The sequence below is a fragment of the Watersipora subatra genome, chromosome 9 (assembly GCF_963576615.1).
Source record: "Watersipora subatra chromosome 9, tzWatSuba1.1, whole genome shotgun sequence".
In the NCBI taxonomy this organism is placed as follows: domain Eukaryota; kingdom Metazoa; phylum Bryozoa; class Gymnolaemata; order Cheilostomatida; family Watersiporidae; genus Watersipora; species Watersipora subatra.
The window spans coordinates 46,376,600-46,389,002 of NC_088716.1; the positions used below are offsets into that span (position 1 = coordinate 46,376,600).

The 12,403-nt window shown below is 38.2% G+C and overlaps 1 protein-coding gene across 5 annotated transcripts in view; it reads left to right on the plus strand.

Moving 5' to 3' along the window:
• LOC137404246 (ephrin type-A receptor 4-like) overlaps positions 1 to 12,389 on the plus strand; it is a 28,631-nt gene extending 16,242 nt beyond the window's left edge. For 2 of the 5 annotated variants that reach the window (XM_068090416.1, XM_068090415.1), the window contains exons 3-18: positions 357 to 537; positions 1,134 to 1,337; positions 2,229 to 2,376; positions 2,512 to 2,654; positions 3,550 to 3,705; positions 4,818 to 5,155; positions 5,449 to 5,622; positions 6,113 to 6,279; positions 6,681 to 6,823; positions 7,232 to 7,276; positions 8,027 to 8,226; positions 8,576 to 8,776; positions 10,150 to 10,362; positions 10,848 to 11,042; positions 11,150 to 11,425; positions 11,697 to 12,389. In XM_068090416.1, coding sequence (XP_067946517.1) covers positions 357 to 537; positions 1,134 to 1,337; positions 2,229 to 2,376; positions 2,512 to 2,654; positions 3,550 to 3,705; positions 4,818 to 5,155; positions 5,449 to 5,622; positions 6,113 to 6,279; positions 6,681 to 6,823; positions 7,232 to 7,276; positions 8,027 to 8,226; positions 8,576 to 8,776; positions 10,150 to 10,362; positions 10,848 to 11,042; positions 11,150 to 11,425; positions 11,697 to 11,849 — 2,937 coding nt within the window. In that variant the 3' untranslated portion in view covers positions 11,850 to 12,389. The remainder of the gene's footprint in view (positions 1 to 356; positions 538 to 1,133; positions 1,338 to 2,228; positions 2,377 to 2,511; positions 2,655 to 3,549; positions 3,706 to 4,817; positions 5,156 to 5,448; positions 5,623 to 6,112; positions 6,280 to 6,680; positions 6,824 to 7,231; positions 7,277 to 8,026; positions 8,227 to 8,575; positions 8,777 to 10,149; positions 10,363 to 10,847; positions 11,043 to 11,149; positions 11,426 to 11,696) is intronic. The other 3 variants (XM_068090419.1, XM_068090418.1, XM_068090420.1) reach the window with 3 other exon arrangements.
• The last annotated feature ends 14 nt before the right edge of the window (positions 12,390 to 12,403 follow it).

Below are 12,403 nucleotides of genomic sequence, written 5' to 3' on the forward strand. Positions count from 1 at the left end.
TTGAAACTGGAATATTAATTGTTTATTGGGTTTTATAATTTTTTTTCTATTTTAAGCTAACGCATACCATAACCGCTGGTTTTATAACACAGACTGGTTAGAAGACTTTAAGCTTTCATTCTAGTCGATCATTTTAAACCGAGACCCAGACAAGAAACCTGCTAAAAAGACGATTGAACCTGTCAAAATGTTTACTCGCCTCAATAAACTATAAAGCTAGATCAGTCAGCCAATTAGCTACCAGTTTTTATAACCTCAATTAATTGCTACTAAATTAGGCCAAGTTCTGCAGACTCAGACCTTCCAAGTTCCCTCTTTTCTTCGATTCGTTGATATACCTACTCTTACTATTACAGTGGGTATTTTCGAGCTGGAATCATCCGATTACAAAGATGACTCATCAAGGTATCACCGTCTGTTCCGTCGCTGACGAAGTAGTCAACAATTGGATTAGACTTCCTTACATTAATTTATCCGGTGTATCGAATCTCTTTATCAATATTTCCTTCTTCATGCGAGAATGCCAAGACTATCCAGGTGAGAAGGATGGAACTTTGTTATTTGTTTATTTTATAGTAAGTAATAATACTGAAACAAATAAATTCTTGGAAAATAACAATACTCTGTCTGGCAGTCACGTCTGTTCATTTTGGTTTTTTGGTTTCAACTTGCGGTTACCTCGTAGGTTTGGGGACCTGAGGAATCATCTCAACGAAATGTCACTTTTTTATGCATTCTGCCTACTAATGAGACAGCTAAGAGCGTTTAACAATCAATTAGTGAATTTTGCTGCCAGTTGTAACAAATTTTGGCATAGTTTAGGTCAGTGTGGCAGGGCTGTTTGCCAATCTCTTCAAACTTGTAGTAGATTGCGGCCAGGGCAATTAGTTACCTGGCAGTCATAAAACTGTCGCATTTCGCTGCCGAGCCGCTGACATAGATGACCTCTGTTGAAGATATCGGGCCATTTGAGCTAGCTTTAGCTGCCTCAAGCTCACTAACTATTGTCCATAAGCATCATCTCCTACCCATCGGTCTGAGCTTTACATCTGTCATTGTCTGGTTCTGTTCTGATTAGCTGTATGTTTTCAATTTTAAAACTCTTGTACTTTTATGACTGGTCACTTCTGTAGGTCCACTTCGCCGCTGCCGAACTCATTTTAATTTGTTAAAATATGAAAGTGATTCCGACATTGCCACGGACTCAACCCCAGCCTGGAATGACGACACATACGAGTTCCTTCAACCAGTTGCAGCAGCAAACACATACATCAACGAGCAAAGTGAAAATATTGTCGCCAATAACTTCACATTCTCGTTCACAAAAGAGAAGAAAGGTAATTATATCCACCTTGAAGATTTTAAATTGTACTGAGCTTTAGTTGAGTCTAGGATCGTCTCATTGCCAAGGAAGCTCGCGTGATGTTCATTTGCCAGTTGGCTGAGAATTGATTTATGAAGGGAGTAATGTATCTCAATCGGGGCTCAACCCTTATTCATCATAACTTTCCCACTCCTGTCAGTCAAGTTAGTAAATGACTTACTTCCTATGTATAAGAAACTATGCAGTTCTTATACATAGCTTGATGAAACGTACCACTCCATTTGCATCGAATTCGATGACATGATTCCGTGGCTACAGATACCATTAACGCGTTTGACCTCCTGCCCTCCTTTGTCTGTTGCCTCAATGGAGAGTTGAATGAATAGCGTGGTTTATTATTTTTGCCTAAAGATGACAAATATTGAGCCATACCAACGGCTGTAGGTAAACATGCCCTAGTATTTGGCCAACTTCTAAATCAATTCGCATTTTGTTTGGTAGACAAAAACAGCCCCCAGTTTGCTGCAGTGTACACAAACCCAAATCGTTTCAATGTCTGATCTGATTTGAGAGTATCATATTTTCTTAGGGTGTTAGTGACTACCTCCGCTTGTTATCTAGATGAATACTATTCAGCCCGAGACTATCATTGAAAGGATGCGGTTTATTAGCGTCCTTGCCCATAGAATTAATCCAAAGCCTTTGGATTCTTGATTCTAATCGGTACCAACGGAGTTATTTCACAATTTACATACCCGCGTCTGTTGTTACTGTCATGCATTGAAAGTCACTTCAAGTTTATGGTAACTCTCTCCCTCTGACAGTCAGGCAATTTTTTAAGTACAAACGTTTCTAAAAGTAAAATCTTTTCATCTGATGATAATGAAGCTTATAATACTTGCAGGGGTTTACCTCGCTCTACAGGATACAGGAATGTGTGCGTTTATTCTCTCAATTCAAGTCTACTACAGACGCTGTCCGCCTACAGTAATTCGGCACACAAGCTTGCCTGCTGTACCTTCAACTGCAGGTCTTGCAGCTGTTGCTGGAACGTAAGTCGACCGCGGTCATAACACTTTTTAGTGTAACGAGTTAATAATTTAATATTAATGAAAGGCAGCGGGAGAGAAATTTGGGAGAGAAATTTACCGTGTATTATTCTTCACATTGAATATTCACTTTTACAGATGTGTAGCAAATGCCGTGCTTGCTAATCCTTCGGAGAAGCTCCAATTCCTGTGTACACATGAAGGCGACTGGTTCAACCCTTCCAACAGCAGAGGCTGTGTTTGTAAACCAGGCTATACCAATACGGAGGATTCGTGCATACGTAAGGCCAATACTATTGTGTTTGTACCTGTGTTCTTACGTTTTGTTTTCATCAGCACTGAGCTATGGTCTTTGTTTTAATAATATGAAGAAGTAGCTTGGAAAATATGTTGCTAATATTTGTGTTCAGCTTTAAGAATAATCAACTTGAGCATTTGCCAATGGCAGCTAATGGTTTAGAATAAAAAAACTCAAGTTTTTTTCTCAGAGTTTACAAGAAATGAAACTTACAACTTTATCAAAAAAGGTAAAGATGATTGGTTTCAAACAGAAAACATGAAGTCTCTTTATCAGCGTTTAAAAAAATGAAACTTGAAAGACATAACGACTCAATTCATCAATCGATACAACTTTTTACTCTTTGCAGCTACTTTCACTCTCTGAATGCAGAAGAAAGTTATATAATATGTTATGTTGCTCAAATAGCTCGCGTGAGATATCCTAATACGACCCTTTGCGTTATACAAGCTAAGTTGCGTAACCTTTAGAGATTGCTGAGAGAGGTTTACAGTATTGTGGTCAATCATTTAAAAGGAGATTTGCGCCGGAGACTACGGCAGGAATTATGACTATTCTGCTGCCATTTGATGATGTGGTCGTTACTAAATTAGTTAGCGATGACAAATGCTGTGGGTTGGATCGGAGAGTTTCGATCGATCGCAATTGTCACATTGTCAAGTGGTGTCATTCCACTACTTGTGTCTAGTGGCCAGGGGGCACGCTTGTATCAATCTCTGTTTGCAATGAGTAAACGCTCATAGCTACTTTGCTCTATTCAGCCTCGTCCTCGGCAAACAATCCGATTAATCTAGTGTCATTGGTAATTTTTGCAACTAATGACAGCACGACAACCATATGTGTAACTTGGTAAAATTATTTTGTCGTCTTTGTTGTAGCGTGTGAAGCAGGCAAATATAAATCTACAGCTGCCAATGAGGAATGTGTAGGATGTCCAGAGAACAGTGAATCTACGATGAGAGGTCTGGCCGAATGTACCTGTATGTCCGGGTTCTATCGCGCTGTCGACGAGCCAGCGCACATTGCATGCACTCGTAAGTAGATTTTTAAGAATATTTTTGTGATAACTTTTTCTTTCTCATGTGCATTATTTAAACTCGGTCTAGATAAAACAGCTTTATCTTCTTCCAAAGACATGGTTGTTTAAAACCTGATGGCTTTATTACTTTCTCATCATATGTTAGGTGTCTCACCAGTGGTTATCTCCCCTTATGTACTATTCTCAAAGTGGCCTGATCCATAACCATGCAAGGACACAACTGAAATGGTAAAATAATCATAGACAAATAATTATTTAGGAGCTCGTATCATTTGCGATCCAAACTTGGTGGGTTCATAAAAATTGGTTATCATACAAGACACTCAGCTACCGCCATACATGACGCATATCTGATATATTTGTATGCATTGTGGTAGGAGAATTATCTCTGTATATTCATAAGCTTACTTCAATGCTTTATGTCTATTGAATTATCAACAGCAATTTGTAACTATTCATGATTCATTAAAACTTGGAGCCAAAGCCAGCCTTTGTTGACGTTCAAATCGATCGAGTATTTCTAATGACTTCATTCGTTAGTTTGACCGCGCTTGTATTAGGATCCTTCTAGACAAAGTTTTTAAGAGAGTTCTCTCCTTTTCTCAATTCTCCAATTTACAGCGTTTAAAACTGATGTCATGGCACGTTCTCTATAGCTATACGATTCCCTGCCTAACATAGTTCAGTTGCCGAGTGGATTGGATTATCCCACCTATTCAATTTCAGACTGTAAACTGAAAGGCCTTTATTCACGACTAAACGCATTTGTGACCAGATATCTTAGTTGCCTTTCAACTGATACTAGCTCATTTGTAACCAATGCTGACAACGTAAAACGAGACAGCGTAGTTGGCTGTAAGCTTTCCTGTAATTGCTGATAGGAATCCATAATATTAATTTCTGTTGTACTGAATCATATTTCAGTGAAAAACTCATCCTGAACCTAATAGCGCATAATTGCTCAGTCGCGTCTTTGAATTGGTTGACAAAAACGATGTTGAGTATATTAGGCCTGCGAATTCCCTTGAGAAATACCCTCAGCATTTCAACTATAGAAAGTGTATATATAGAAACTACATACACTTGCTCTGTATCTTGTAATCACAGAGCCTCCATCGGAGGTAAGGAGCCTAGAAGTGGAAAAGCTTTCTTCCAATTCTGTGACCCTCACATGGCAAGCTCCCGAGAACTTAGGCATGCGAGCGGATCTCTTCTACACAGTGCTGTGTGGCAGATGCAGTACGTCTGTCAACTATGCACCGGCTCGCACAAAATTCAATAGTACTACGGTTACTCTCACCAACCTCGTTCCCAAGTCATCGTATGTCATCGAGATCATCGCTGAGAATGGGGTTTCATCGTCAGCCATTCACACAGAAACAAGACAAAAAGTAGGATTTGTGACTTTGCAAAGCGGTGGAGATGAACAACAGGTTCCCATGAAGGTAGCTACTTATGTAACATTACGAAATTTGGGCGATGCATCATAGTGCTAAAAATCTGTACCCCAGAATTGATCTAATTGATGTGGCCGTGTGTGAGAAGAGAACAAAGCTACATATTTTAGTAAAAAAGGGTTTGTACTAAACAAAAAGGTTCTTGGAATGTCTCATCACACATTATGTTTAGACTTTGATTTTGGCTTTAGACTTTGGCTAAGAATCGATGATAAGAACATGACATCTAAAATAAGCATAAGACTTGCCTAAGGATGTTGCAACAACCTTTTACAATTTAGGTGGTCAGCGAACCAAATTCGTTGACCATTTCGTGGGATTCGGTAGAGGATGCAGAGGTGTATGAAGTCGTATACTGGCCAGCTGACAACAGAAATGTTCATCATACGACTAGGGTGTATACCAACTATGCCTCATTGACTGAACTTGATGCTGAAACCACATATAATGTTCAGGTAAAAATTTCAACTTCTGCAGTGGAATGAGTCAGTAGAATATGTACTAATGAAAATGGCGACGTAGCGTCTTCCGTTATGGATTAATGACATTCCAAATCCTTACTGCCATAATTTTTAAATGTGTCTTTAAATCTATTACACTTAGGCTTGATTTCGTCATTTTAATACCTACAATTCTAAGCTTGCGACAAATAATTCGAGGCAATCATTTATGCTCTACTGCGAAAGCTTTTCAGGCACTGCTAAAGCCTACACATGTCACGTCATTTATATATCATCTTAGTGTCATGCTACGTAAAGGGTGCTAATGGGTGTTCTTTTCAGGCACTGTAATATTTTCTGCGTTCCCACAACCTTACTCACAGCTCGGTGACAGTTCAATATTTGTTAACAACTAAAATATATCGTATATAATACGATAAGAAAATAATCAATTTTATTCTTATATAACCTGTAGTGTACTTTCAATGTTCATATTATTTTTTAGGTGTCCTATTTTGATGCAAACAACCAGTTGATTGGTCGATCATCGGAAGCGGTGTTTCAGACAGACAGCAAATCAGACAATCCAAGTTTGATGATTGCCATTGCGATAGTCGCCGTTCTGGTTTGCATGGCCATTGTTATTGCAATTGTCGTCATCTTTCTCCGATCGTAAGTTATGCACATTTACGCTAAGCACCCGCATCTATGCATGTGCGGTTGGCAGTTTCTTCAATATTCAGCTGTTCAATTCTCAAAACAATAGAAAAAATTTAGGTGTGTCTTTAGTGCTTCCTTTCTTCACCTCTTGCCAGATATCTCTTCTCCATTACTTACAGTATCTTTACCAAGCCCACCCTTGTTTATCAGTTATGTAAATTATAGAACATCTGAATATTTATCATTCATTCAACCATGAATGGTTTTGACAAACTCGACAAAAATTAACTCAACCGAAACATGACAAATTGAAAAACCAGAAGTAAATTCGTTCAGCTCTTTGTCTCCTACATTAATAATGTTTTAACAAAAAATCCAATCTTTTCTAATACGTTTTGTTTGTTTTATGATAGACAAAGGGCGGTGAACAATCCTCCTACAACCGAGAGTGCGTGTGTCAGCCTACATAAAACTGTTCTGGCTCTTTTCAGAAGTAAGCAGCCGTGCACGGACAAACCTCACAGTGACTGCGAGGGTCTTGGCCCTTACACTAATGGTAATTATTAAAACTAACGTTTATTCTAGTGATTCTTTGTAGTGTATAGCTGAGATCCTCGCTATCTTTAATTTGGTGTGCTAGTGCAGGCTTTGTAAGTCCTGTACTATTATCGCTAATGTTAAAATTCTATGCAACCATTACTGATACGCATTACCCTTTTAGCTGACATTTCTAAATAGTCATCGATGCGACTTTCTGTCTATAAAGGCCTTCGTTGTGCCTCCAAATAAATCTTCAGCACTGTATCGCATCCTTTCAATGCACTGCTTCAGCCTTTCAATTGATAATAACTGTTTATTAACTCATCATTATTGTCTTAGCTTGTAGTTCATGCTTCAGACAGAGTTGTCTGCTGCCTGCACGCTATAATAGCTCTTTTAGTTGCGCTTTCTTTATTTTCTGTAGTGCCTTTCCATATCTCTTCATCAACTGGGACACAGGGTAGAGGAGGTAGGTGTTTGTTTTGTTTAATACTATAGACACATAAATATATATAATAGTTTTAGTGTTGTTGTCTGAATGGTGACAAGCAGGAGCAAGACTTCTGAGCAAACGGTTGCTAAGGCTGGTTTACATTAGACAGTTTTGAGATCCAGCCTGTATGGGAAAATCTCTTCAGAAAATTGCGACATAGCGCAGTAAGCAATGAAGCTGTTCCCTCCAAAGACTTGTTAATTTTTATTAAGAACCAATAGAATTCACTGTGTATCAGCCAATGGTAGCAATCAATTATTCCCTTCCACTCTCTCTTTCAAAAGACATTTGTTGACAGCAGTAACAGGCATGAATGATATTTTCCTCGCTGTAACGCTGATAAATGACCATTGTATAACTGCTGATAGATAGATAACTCCTATTGGTCAATTTACTGTAATAACAAATTACATCCGCTCACAGTTCACTATCTACACATGAGATCTATGTACTAAGTGATTTAAGATAGCATTTTGCATAGAAACTCCAATAATTTTACGCTATTGCTGCTAGTATTGATGCAAACACATAGTCACTGACACAAAAACAACTTCTAGTTATTTTGATTACTCCAAACTACCCTGATACCTCTGCAATTAAACTGTATTCCAATATTTTGCGCTGTGAACATTTCAACTTGTAGACTGCTTTACTAAAAGCAGTTTGACTTTCCTGCCTTTAAAAAAAAATAGACGCTACATCAGCCTCATTTTCTGTTCTTTGTAGTGACTCTACCTTTATTCACGGAACACACTGGAAGGGTTAAGACTTATGTAGATCCTCATACCTATGAAGACCCCAGACAGGCTGTAAAGGAGTTCACTAAGGAAATCGATGTTTCCTGTATTACAATCGAAGCTGTGATTGGGGGAGGAGAGTTTGGTGATGTTTGCAGAGGGAAATTGAGAATTCCCAACAAGGCAGAGGTAAGTGCGAATGCGCATGCAAGATGACTGATTGAAATTTCGAACGATTTTGTTAGATAATAAAACAATTTGAAATTTCTCCATTCTATTACCAAATTTTTCTGACAATTACAAACGGAAAGCTGAGTGAACAGGAAGTGAAGAATTAGGGAAGGGCGGCTTTAATTTTTGAAGCATGTTACTAGTTACAAGTTTAAAGGCTTACTTTGACTAACTTATTAGCATTTCTTATTGGCATCGTCGTGGCAGTGTTGCAAACACGACAAGCTGTATGTATAACAGCATTGCCGCAATCGAAGTGCCTTACAAACTGTCAACCTGGTACATCATGGAAAAAGTTCTGTTGCAGAGTGAAATGTGTGTAGCGATAAAAACTCTCAAGCCCGGGGCCTCTGAAAAGAACCGACTGGAATTCTTAACTGAAGCTAGCATCATGGGGCAATTTGAAGACCCAAATGTGATTTTTCTGGAAGGAGTTATAACAAAATCAAACCCAATTATGATAGTCACTGAATATATGGAGAATGGCTCTTTGGACACATTCTTACGGGTAAGTAAAACTCGCCAAAAAAACTTGAGCCATATACAGTGAAACTCGGATAACTCGCCCTCAGATAGCTCGAACACATGGTTAATTCGAATGGATTTGTTTGGTCCATTCCCACGCAATGATAAATTGCTTTAGATAACTCGACCTTAACTTCGTTAATTCGAACATTTTTTTGCCTAACGGTTACCGAGACAGTTGTTATCGCTTTAGAATATCACTTTATTCCAAGCCATAGAGATAAACATCAACTTTTAGTAGTTCTTTGGCCTCATTATTAAATATTAAATAATTATATATTAATTAATTATTAATTAAAATATTTTTGTTGACGACTTTTCTAAAGGTTTGCAAAAAATCAAATTTTACCAAACACCCGCTTTGGGATAACCCTTCAAAAGCGAGATAACCTTCGAATAAACTTCGGCAAAAATCGAATAAAAAAATCGGCAAAATTGGTTTTTGCTAAAACGCTCAAGAGAAAAATATGTCTTTTTTCTGAGCGTTTTAACCGCGATTAAGTTTTGCCTATTTTAATCTGAAAACGTTCTGACAGTCACATCACCCAAAACAAACAAATCTCAAGTAATAGGAAAATATTTATACTTTTTGATAAAAATTGTTAAAACATTACATGAGAGGCCCCTTAACTTGCAACAAGCAATCTATGCTTTTGATTTATATATAGTTTGTACATGTACTGATAAATACATGCACTTGTGACAGTGTTCTCATAACTTGAACGCTCTGATAACTTGAACATTTTCTCTCGGTCCCGTGAAGTTCGAGTTAGCCGAGTTTCACTGTATTACCAAAAACAATACCTATTAAAATTGTAACTAGTGCCGGAATTACTAACCTAGTTTTTGAATTTCAAGGAATGGTCACAAATTTTATTGGCAAATCAGAATGCTGGGTACACAGCAAATCATTTTAGATCAGTCCACATTTTAATAATCTATCTAAAGATATGAGATAATTTGATTGTCAAGATTAGACTCTTATGAATATAATTGATTGGTGAGGGGTAATATTAGTCATGGTTCGAGAAGCCATCGATGGTTGGTGAGCTGTAACCAGTCATGACAGACAGACTCAGTCTTAACCTTAAGGATGATTTATGGTTTTACTGCCATCATATACGTTTAGTTCGTCTGCCAACAATGGCTTACACGTAGGATATCTAAACTATAACCAGTTTGCTGTAACAAACACTTGCTGCCGTCTCATCATCAGAGACAGTCTATAGGGTTGATCGGATTAAGGTTTTCAGATCATAGTTCTCCAGACTACTTGATCCATCAGCTGTTTGTCATTTGTCTGGCCATCTACTAGCTAACTATTGGTAAGAAATTCTTAAAATTGTTGTTTTTCAGGCCAATGATGGAAAGCTATCAGTGATGCAGCTGCAAAGTGTACTACGTGGTATAGCCTCCGGCATGACTTATCTCTCCGAAATGTCTTACATCCACAGAGATCTTGCTGCCAGAAACATCTTGGTCAATGAGAACCTTGTATGCAAAGTTGCCGACTTCGGTCTAAGCCGAGAAGTGGAATACGACACATCGGAAGGAGCATACACAACAAGGGTTAGTTCCAGCTAAGGCTATAAGTTTTGGCCTAGCGAAGATTATCATTTCAACTTGCCAACATATATCAAAGGACTTTTGATTTTAACAGAAATGGAAATCATCTGAAGTAAAACCATCCAATTGAAATGCATGAATAAGACTGCTTTGGCAATGAGCAGCAATAATCCACATGGGTTGCATCATAACAGTCGAGAACTGTCATTGTATTTTTTCTTAATGTGCTATATAACACATTTGAAATGACTTACTACAAATGAATAAAAAATTTATGGAAATGAATCGTTGATAAATTAACATATAAGGCCACTTGAGCTGTCAGCAGAACTCACTGATGTTTGATAGGAAAAATGAAAGAGTTCCTCAGCACAAAGAGTTTACAACAACTACCATAGACATGCCTCTTTGGTAGCCACACAACAGAGATGATGAAAGACGTTTTTGCATCTTTGTACTGCATTGTTAATGATTTTTGTGATTTCTAGGGAGGAAAGATCCCAGTGCGATGGACTGCTCCTGAAGCTATTGCATTCAGGAAATTTACATCAGCTTCTGATGTTTGGTCATTTGGTGTGGTGATGTGGGAAGTAATGTCTTACGGTGAACGACCATACTGGAATTGGTCAAATCAGGATGTAATAAAAGCGGTTGACAGAGGATACAGACTTCCACCCCCAATGGTAAATAAAAGATAAAACAGCTACGATGTGCCTTTATAGCAGGTCTTTTAGAATCGTGACCTTTGAATGAGCTAACCTGTGAAGCTAATTAATTTTTACTGATACAGGAGTGTCCTGAGGCTGTTCACCAACTAATGCTGGACAGCTGGCAGAAAGATCGAAAGAACCGACCAAAATTTGCTGCAATAAGGAATACCATAGACCGACTGATGCAGTCTCCAGAACTACTAACAAAACTAGCTAAGCCAATGCCCTTTGCTGCAATGGACCCGGAGATGCCAGATGTGGCCAGTCAAATGACAGTCAGTCAATGGTTGCAGCTTATTAAGATGGATCGATACACTGAAGCGTTTGCTCAAAAGGGTGTGCACACCATGAAGCAGGTGAGATAACCAACAAATGGTTAGTTTTGGTATAAAATGCTGATGAGGAAAATACAGAACACAAATTGTAGAAGCCAACTATGAGAAAATTATGTTATTTCACAAACCGAAGATGAATACACATTTTATCAGCTAGTTGAGCCGTTTGTGAACCATAATTTTTAAAGATTTAATCTTTATATCTGTCTGTGGTAAACATCTGGTAGAAAAGTACCTAATAAAAGAAGTTCAAAAATTTTGTCGCAGTTAAACTATAGTCATTCGCTTGCAGGTGGCCTGGCTGACATTTGCGGATCTGCAAGAAATGGGGGTGACTTTGGTGGGCCATCAAAAGAAGATGATGTCATCAGTGCAAGCTCTCCGCTCCAGACTTGAAGGCGGCTCAACTAGTCCTGTTCAGATGTCTGAAGGGTTTTTAGTGTGACAGATCTAAAGAAATATTTTCTAACTGCCCTTTTGGGAAGGACGAGCGAGGATGGGCGGAGTTCTCAGCCATGAAGTCAATCTTACAACGACGGCTCGGAGAGCTACGTTGAAGAAATCATGTGCTCAAAGCTAGCATGGCTGTACCTATGCATATGAACAGTAAAACTGGCGTCATTTTGCAATCATTGCCTCAAACACATCTTGTTATTTATCTTTAGTATTTAATATTTTTCGTGGACCAAAGTCCCACACAACGCCGATGCAAATGTCGGCGAACTGCAATGTTGTGTCCAATGGCTATCTTTTGCCAGCACAGGTTAGGAATTTTAGTGTTGCCTTAGAACTTTGTGCCACATTTCTTTCACAAAAGAAACTCTCAATCCTGTAAATATTGTATAGGAAACATGGCACTGCGAATTTTATATCGTTTTGCATACAATTTTTAAAGAGCTTTCTCATTATTACTATTTGTTATGAAATTATAATTTTTGTATTTAACAAAATTACAAAAAATAAAAATTTTTTAAATCTTGCATAATATATGAAGTTCAG